The sequence below is a fragment of the Henckelia pumila genome, chromosome 3, assembly GCF_033568475.1.
Source record: "Henckelia pumila isolate YLH828 chromosome 3, ASM3356847v2, whole genome shotgun sequence".
NCBI lineage: Eukaryota > Viridiplantae > Streptophyta > Magnoliopsida > Lamiales > Gesneriaceae > Henckelia > Henckelia pumila.
In genome coordinates, this window is record NC_133122.1 from 34,308,928 (window position 1) to 34,317,969 (window position 9,042).

General features: G+C 38.7%; 1 protein-coding gene across 7 annotated transcripts; it reads right to left on the reverse strand.

Moving 5' to 3' along the window:
- Window positions 1-415: 415 nt before the first annotated feature.
- On the reverse strand, window positions 416-3,474 carry LOC140892819 (3-epi-6-deoxocathasterone 23-monooxygenase CYP90C1-like). 7 transcript variants are annotated; one of them, XM_073301827.1, is made up of 9 exons: window positions 3,099-3,474; window positions 2,811-2,982; window positions 2,517-2,625; window positions 2,106-2,191; window positions 1,601-2,024; window positions 1,040-1,129; window positions 883-961; window positions 653-707; window positions 416-550 (listed from the first exon to the last, which is right to left on the reverse strand). In XM_073301827.1, the coding sequence occupies exons 5-9, from the start codon at window positions 1,655-1,657 to the stop codon at window positions 502-504; spliced, it is 330 nt and encodes a 109-aa protein (XP_073157928.1). In that variant the 5' UTR covers window positions 1,658-2,024; window positions 2,106-2,191; window positions 2,517-2,625; window positions 2,811-2,982; window positions 3,099-3,474; the 3' UTR covers window positions 416-501. The 7 variants fall into 7 exon arrangements, with proteins under 7 accessions (XP_073157928.1, XP_073157926.1, XP_073157923.1 ...); XM_073301825.1 differs by having other exon boundaries at window positions 2,811-3,006; XM_073301822.1 differs by having other exon boundaries at window positions 1,601-1,881; window positions 1,951-2,024; window positions 2,811-3,474.
- Window positions 3,475-9,042: the final 5,568 nt, after the last annotated feature.

Consider the following 9,042-nt stretch of genomic DNA (forward strand, 5'->3'; position numbering starts at 1 on the left):
CTCTAAAAGACAACGGATTTTATCCGTTGTCGTAGGGGGTCTAAAACCGTTGTAACTGATGGTGTTGTCAAAACTGTGCACCTACGACAACGGATAAAATCCGTTGTCATATCCCTCAAAGACAACGGATTTGTGTCTACGACAACGAATTTTATCTGTTGTCGTTCCCCTCAAAGTTGTCTTTGGGAAGAACGACAACGGATAAATCCGTTGTCGTAGGGGCGCAGTTTTGACAACATCATCAGTTACAACGATTTTAGACCCCCTACGACAACGGATTTTATCTGTTGTTGTTTTCTGTATAAAAAACAAAAAAAATAAAATTTTTTATATAAATTCTAATATTATAAATAATCCAAAATTTAAAATTTCATAAATAAAATTTAATATACAATTTTTTTAGTATTACAAATCACTCGAAATTAAAATTCTAATTCAATACACACTGCAAATCGAAGTATCCGATGTCTTGCCTCATTACAGCCTTCAAACCTCTTGTTCTCAATCTCGAAGCTTTGTCTCTCCGCTGTTCTTGTCCAACAATATCCCTCTGCAAAAAAGAAAAAAAATAGGGAATTAATTAACCATCTAAGTTGTTTGAATCACACACCAACTCACATGTCTCGAGTCATGAAATCCCAATCACACCTACCGAGAAAACAAGCAACCCATTGCGTGCAAGCCATGCAGCAAAGAGCCAATGAATTCTGGAACAACACAAATCCAAGAAAAAGACAAAAAAATTTGTCAGCTTAGCCACATATGTATTGAAAACATAGAAACAATGAAACTAATTAACTTCACTGTAAAGAAGAATTTTTCCAAAGCCAAAAACTGCTGAGTTATCTTAATGTATTCAATATTCATGAATGTATCATGCACCTTTTACTTTGACATCTTTCAGAGCTTTTCTCCATAATGCATTGATTATATTTGCGAGTCTCAAATTTTCATTGATAACCTGTAGGGAAAGAAAGAAAAATAAATAAAGCAGTTTATATATATATATATATATATATATATATATAAAGCATCTTACGTTTTGAGTAAATGTTAACGACAAGTAATAGTTCCAAGAATATTCCTCACGGGAACTATCCTTTCTCCTTTTGATTTCCATGTTCTCCTCCTAGCATTTTCATGAATATATATATATATATATATATATATATCATCACAGATCAAAAAACAAGCCAAATCACATTAATTAATATAGGAAAATAATTCGTGGCTACGTCCAATTAACTACCTAGTTCTCTACTTACAATGCCATTTAATTTATCAAACAACTCTTTGGCTACTCGCATTATTATCTACCACGTGAATCCAAGAATATGACATGAATTGAAGTTGACATTATTGGCCGGCCCTCTAAATATTTCATATCCATACAGTTAATTTACCTCCAAAGGACTCGTAAATCTCTCCAATTCTTGTCAATCTTTTCAAACAAATCAGAACTCTTATATCTTAAATAATAATCCAAAAAGTGACAACTACACTCCCGATTTAAATCACTGCAAGTAAGAATAACTATGGTAGCAGTAAAACCTTTGCAAAATTCGATGTCATGAAGAGGTAAATAAGTGCGTGTTCATACCACTAAGTGGGCTAAGGCAACAAGATTGTCAGTAAGGAATTTAACGGGTAGAGTCATGGCCGTGGGCACTGTCTCCTCTCCGGGAATCACATCTCGATTATGTTCCCACCAATGAAGTCGAATGGTAGTGGATGCTGTTGCGTCTCTTCTGATTCTCCAAGCTCATGTATTAGAGCATCGATCACATCGACTGGAGGCTTCTCGTTTCCATCTGTTTTCTCCAGAGAAAATTTTCTCTTTTCTATAATTTTATTCACAATTTCTAGCAATCTCTTCTTGGCCTATTGCAAAAAGAAAGGATTTTTAACAACGCTGAAAAATATAGAGTTCTTTGATCATTAATTCCAGACCTAATCAAAGGATGGAGGCCGTTTTATGAAATTTTGTCCAACTTGTAGATGTATTCAAACCATAAATAGCCAACCTAAAAGTCAGATGATGTAAAAAATCAAATAACAATCAAGTGACAAATAAAGACAAAATAAAGAACAAATCAATTTCTTACGATCAAGGCGGCTTTAACGATGAATGCTTTGATTGTGAATCTTCGTTTTCTCTCAGTCTCGTCCAATTTCTCCATCCAGTTTCAACCTGAAAGAGAGATAATTTGAAACTTAAAGGTCACGAGAACAAAACTCAAGTAACTAAGAATTATATATATACAAACTCGAAAATCGATGAAAAGGTGTGATGAGGGAAAAAGTAAAGTAAAAATATAAAAATTGATACACAATAGAAGATATAGAAGAAGTGTCGCAACCCCTATACGTTTGATAACTTCGATTTTCTAAAATTAACTTTCAACACCAGTCACATTCATGATTCCATTAATTACTTGCTACTCCGTATATCATATCCTTCTCCGTGGAAATTCGATTAAGATTACTGAAATAATGCGGAACTAGAAAAAGCATACCTCCTTTCTGATTTTGATGCGCAGAAGAGCAAAGAGACAGCGTAAAACCGAAATCCTTGCTGGGAGCAGAAGCGGAGCATGCGTCTCGAAGAATGAACCAAGCACAACTCTGACACCTCAAAATACAACCATCAAATACATTAAGATAATTTCCCATCAAAACAATAAGAACCAAAAAATAATAATGAACAGAGACTCACAAAAAAGAACTCCAAAACCCAACTAACAAAATTAAAACATAGCCCCCAGAATCCCCTATTCAACAAAAACAAAATTGAGAGAAAAATAGTATACTGTGGAGATAAGGGAAGAGGTGGCGATTGACGAAGCGGGAAGCCTCAAGTCCACCGTGGCCGTCTTAAACTCCAACATAGGTGGCAGGCGGCAACGTAAAAACCTGGCTCTGATCCACGAGGCTGGAATTGGCCTAAACCACAGCTATGGAGAAGTCGCAGGAGGCGTGAGGCTTGGGTCCATGTGCCACATCAAACTATCGGAGTTATAGGGGTTAATTTTCAAAATAATAATAATAATAATAATAATCAATTAAGAATGGGTGGCTCCGCTTTCTTTATTTGTTACCCAAAGCAGAGCTTGAATAGAATCTGCGAGCTTGTTAATGGCGTCCAACAAATTACTCATGCCTTGTCTTTTGATATCCGCCTTTGATTCCTCGATTTGCAGTCTCCCAATGCGGCGGCGCCGCTGCTTCCTTCTCTGCCGCTCCCTCCTTCACATTTCTTCCTTCTTTTTGCCGCGGGTGAGTCTGTGTACTGACTCGTGTCCTTCAAATCTGGGTCATTTGATTATTATATATAAATGACAAAGGAGCCGCCGTCTGGAAATTGCTCGGGAGTGAGAGTGACCGAAAGCCCTGTATCAACCCCTAATCTGAAGTCGAACAGAGTGCTATGGAAGCTAGGGTTTGGTAATTGATGGTGAGAGTGATGAGGAAAGAAACAAGAGATCAAAAGCGAAGAATGAAAGTGTGTTTGTCTTTAAGTTATAATACTTATTATAACATATTTTAAAAAAAAATAATTTTATTAATATATAAAATAATAATACAATGGTTTTGTAGAATCCGTTGTCGTAGGCCAAAGAAAACGCGCTCAAAGACAACGAATTTTAAAATCTGTTGTCGTAGGCCATAAAAAAAACGCTAATAGACAACGAATTTTAAAATCCATTGTCGTAGGCCATAATCTGTTGTCGCATGACCATAAAAAAAACGCTCATCGACAACGAATTTTAAAATCCGTTGTCGTAGGCCATAAAAAAAGCGCTAATAGACAACGCATTTTAAAATCCGTTGTCGTAGGTCATAATCTGTTGTCGTTCTTTAACAAAATAAGACAAACGACAACGGATTTTAATAAATCCGTTGTGAAAGCTCATGAGACAACTATTTTTTCACAAAACCGTTGTCATTTAGATGTTGTTGTACATCAAATTTGTTGTAGTGTTCCGATCGACTGTCGGTGACAGGTGTGTGGTTGCATGTGGTTGAGATTGACACGTGGCATCGGAGCTTCCGATCTGCACGTTCGGAGCTTCCGATCAGGGAACGGAACTTCCGATCGTTGTCTATAAATATAGGTGCGAGGGATTCATTTCAAAGCGCACCGAATTCCTCTCCTTCGCCCTCGTGGCTCTATTTTAGGGCTTTAGGTACTCTTATTTTAGAGTTGGAGTAAGGAACATATTTTAGTATAGTCAGACAGTGCCTGACATAGTAGCGGAGCAGTGCTCGAGGCTGTGGAGCTGCAGCAGGGGTGTGCCCCTAGTTGTGAGATAGTCGCCATCAGCGAGCTGACGACAGACGCAGGTATAGCTATGGTCTCCTTAAAATATTTAGGAGTATGCAATAGCTTAGTTAAGGCTTTTAGAGCTTAATGAATGATGCATGAGTATTTGCATTGTAGAGTTGTTGATAAGCTTGAACCAAGAGTGGGACTGCTAGTAACTGTCTGTAGTAAGGTACGTAAGTACAAACTTGTTTCATTTGTGTGTCATATTATTATGCAGCATGTGAAAGAGTGGGTGCCCGGTGAGCCAACTTGTGGCTAAGGGCTTTTATGACTCTATGTATAAACAATCTTTTGTTTAATATAATTTACACTTTTATAATGGAGTTTACTTTATCTTTTATCATATTATTATGTTGTGACATACTATAAGATGTTTAGATGAAGACCTTGAATATACTATAGTGTATGTAAGATGTGGTGGCACATGGGGATGACTATCATGAAACACATCTTATAGTCACTGTATATTCTAAACAGTTCCTAGTCGATTGAGCCGTCCGTTAATAAGGATAAGGATCGCTCGAGATTGAGACTAGCATTTGCGATGACAAGTACCACATTTCATTGGTATGGAACATAGAGATGTTCAAAGCATGCAAATGGATATTCATACGATGAATGATCGAACTACCCTATCCGAACTTTCCAAGTGGTTATCACTTATCGAGTGGATAAAGTCCGCGGTTTTGGTTGTACACCATTAGTCCTTACTACTTGAAACATCATTGAGACTCTATATGCTAGTACTGTACTTTGACTCGTTTACCGACTCTATTGGGGTCATCAGGTGTCGGGATTGGATACAGTTATGACACATATAGAAGTCGATGCTTTGTTGTCAAGGATTCACCACATACCTTCTAGTGTGGATATCCTATGCAATCTGAGGAGATATTAGTGTGAAGAATCTCTGGCCAGAGTACATGATGTGTTTTAAGAAATGATTTTTTAGTAGCACATGCGATGTCACTATTTGATCTTCAAGATGCATTGCATAGTTATCGAATCTCGAACGACTCTCGATTTACCAATGGTTGTTGATTCGATCGGGATATATGGATGAAGGGACCGTACTGTACGCTAACCAAAATCTATTGGTTCTTGAAGGCACTATCAGTGATACCTAGGGAATCATGGGGCGATGTTGCTAGGCTCTCTTACCATGATTCGATGGGCAAGTCAGAAATTGTTGTTCTGAGTCACAAGGAGTTGTGAGCCCATGGCTAGCTGTATCCCTGAACCATTGAGGGTCACACAAGTAATGGATTTTTAATCCCCGTTGAGATAATTAAATTTAAAGAGTTAAATTTAATGAACAAAGAAGTAGGACTTCTTATATCATAGTAGAAGAGTAAGATTTCCTAAAATGACATAGGGATGGGCATTTTTGGAAATCACTGAATTCGGATTCAGAAAATTTATCTTGACTTTAAAAGATGCAAAAATGGTTTCTGTGCACATTGGTGAAATTGGTTTATCAATCTAAGTCACGATGAATTTTATATTAATTTATGAACATGCGGGCTTTGCTTGTCAGGCTTGAACTTATGACTAATGGGCCCTAAGCTGTTAGCAGCCCACATTATAAATAAGTTATTGCAGTACAGAAATTACACAACAGAGGCTCATAATTTCGAACATTAGGGTTTTTGAGAACTATAGTGGCCGCCCCCCCCCCCCTCTGTGTTTTCTCTCTGAAAATTCCAGCCTGTGAATTTTGAATTTGCAGTCTGGTTTAACGGATCAAATTCGTTAATTCTCTTCGTAGAAACTTCTGATAGATTTTCTAGTGCAATCTATCAGAGGGATTAAACTTCTGTTCGTGGACCTGATTGAAGAATTGTTCGTCCATCAGTTCCTGGGATATACAACAAGAGCAGAGTTATCTGTTGGTGTCCATAATCTCGTTTCGAGATTCAAGGTAAAAAATTAATTGTTATTTAATTTTTACACGCACAATTTAATCGTAAAGTTTTGATACCCACGATATGGAATCGTTCCATATAAAATTTTTAAACTTCCGCTGCACCGGGTATCAATTCTGATTGATCTGATCACCGTTCTCCAACAGCATGTGCATATCATATTGTGCCTGTCCATCTTTTGAGATGAGTCATGTAGGGCCGCTCAGCCCTGTTTGGACGGTTGATGTCTAGTACTCAGTGACTGACGGGTCATGAGTGATTAGCATCTGGGAGACACGGTCCACGTCCAGTAGGAATGAGCAGTGTACACAGGGTTTGCTCCCCGGGTTGTATCACTCATGTCCTAGGCATCATTACTGAGCAGTTGTATACATTTATCCCAGATATGGATACCCTATCATTTGCATGCATCATATTTGTATGTTTTACCCAGTGCTTTCGTATTGAGCTTAGATCTCACGTCCAGTATTTTCTGTGTATCTGGACACCCCATTCGACGGGGCAGGTGTAGGTGCAGGATTGAGCTCCAGGAGCTTGGAGTAGCCAGCAACCAGTGAAGACAGCAGGATTAGCTGTAGGTTTTGCCTTTAAGCTATTTATTCGAATTGGTTGTAAAATCGAATTTGTTTAACCGGTTGTATTCTGCCGGTCTGCTTTTATTTAAGTCTTCCACAGCAATTTATTTAATGCATGTTTAATTATGCTCTTAAACTCTGAATAGATAGTGGATCCGGGTAGGGTCGCTACACTTATTGGTATCAGAGCATATGCATGCAAGAGACTTGGGATATAGTACTAAGACTTTGGGTTATCCTTATATGATGGATGAGACTTTGGATGAGGTGATGATGCGGCGATTAGATTGCCCCAAGACTATCATAATCGGCAGAATTTCTGAAGATTTGGCTTATGGGATTCCAGCAAGAGCGCACATGAGAGATGGATCGTGCCCGAGTTTTCAAGACTTCTACTCATATGGGTCTTAGCTTTGGATCGAGTACCGGATGCTAGATGTAGTGGCAGAGGATTGGTGGGGACTTACTTGATGCTTGCATCTGTACAATCATTACCATGATGACACTACTCTGAAGATTCTCCATTCGTAGTTGGAGAGATTGTCAGATAGACCTTCACCAAGAAATGCCTCGAGTGCCTAAAGCATGACAGGTTTCAAGCTTGAGGTCTTTAACCTAATGCAGAACATAGTTTTTCCGGTATGCTTGTATCGATGCGTTCGGTAAGCAAACGGGAAACTTCATGTTCCAAAGCATGATTTAAATGCAAGAAGAAGGCTGATGGTAGATCGGGAGCAGAAGATGTCAACCGACATGCACTGACGCAGAGCATAGCTGGTTAGCTATCACATGCCATTTCTCAGGAGTTCTTCGTAGGAGGACATGCAAAGAGACTTGGACGAGAGTATGCTTGCATAGATGCGTGTGCCGATGAGAAGCTTCATGCTCAAGGAACAAGATTTGTACGATGATTTTAAATACTGTATTGTTGTAGTTGTAAACAGTATTTTAGTTGTAAAGAATCATCATACTATGGTTGTATCATTTCAAGTTTGGTTGTACATTTCATTGTATTTTGAATACTGTATGTATTACATGTGATTGTAATTGAGAAATTATACATAAATGGAAGTAATGATACATGTTTTATTTATCCAGCAATTCGTGAATGATTGCGAGTGATTTTGCTAAGATTGACATTGTTTTAGTTGATTAGTGTTCAACTGTGGTAACTCATGGATTTCGAGTGGGCCAACTGCGATAGTTTGACTTGTTAGTCTAGGCGTTTTCCTAGGATTGACCTAGTTAGTCAGTGGACTAAGGATGTGTCAGCGATGAGTGGACTCATCTAGAGACATTAGGTATATTGTTCGGTTTAGAACACTTGGTCTTTGTTCTAGATTGTTTTATTGGAACAGTAGGCTGTTGACCTTTGGTAGGTGTAGACTTGTGATGATGGGTTTTCATTAGGGTTATCAGTTCCAATATATGCCGAGAGTTGTGGACTATGACCATGACTAGACGTGAGGGGGCGCGACCCTATGCCAGTATTACTCTGGGAGTCTTTATACTTCAGAGGTTATCTAGGAGCCTTCGTGCTTCGGGACTGGCGGTGGGAAGGCTATTCAGTCTAGGGATTTGGTAGCAGTCACGACAGGGTATTAACTTGGATTAGATATCAGGTTTGATATCGATGGTTCGATATCGTCTGGTGTGCCAGAGATATTGTTTATGTTCTGCTCTGGGAACCAGTCTTGGAGGGATTTCCTTGACGAGTGTGTACTTTGATCAGTTAGGTTTTAATCTTTAAGTTACTGCTAGACGTGTGGATCTAGTAGGTGGATGGATTTCTACCAGCGATGGCTAGGGGTTGTCATTAGAGTATGGTTAGATTTTTCCTGTGATAGGAGTTATCCAAGAACTTGGATAGGAATGTTGTTTTAAAACTTCGACTCGAATGCGAGGACTACTCCATGATGAATGACTTCATCAATGATGGATTATATCAAGTGTTAGGGATTGTACATGACTATTGAGACGTGAGGGAAGCGTGGCCTATGACCGTGAAACCTTGGTGGTTGTTCAGGTGGGTTATTGGGGTAAGATACCTTAGTCTTGAATTGTTGCACAATCTTAACAAGGGATATGATTAGGAGAGTGTTCGAAGATTGTGGAAATCTTTGGGATTCGTTAGTTATGATTCTTAAACTTGACGATCCGTGGTGTTCATTTTGAATGAACGAGGTAAGGATAGTGAGTTCGGGGGTTGCGTTAA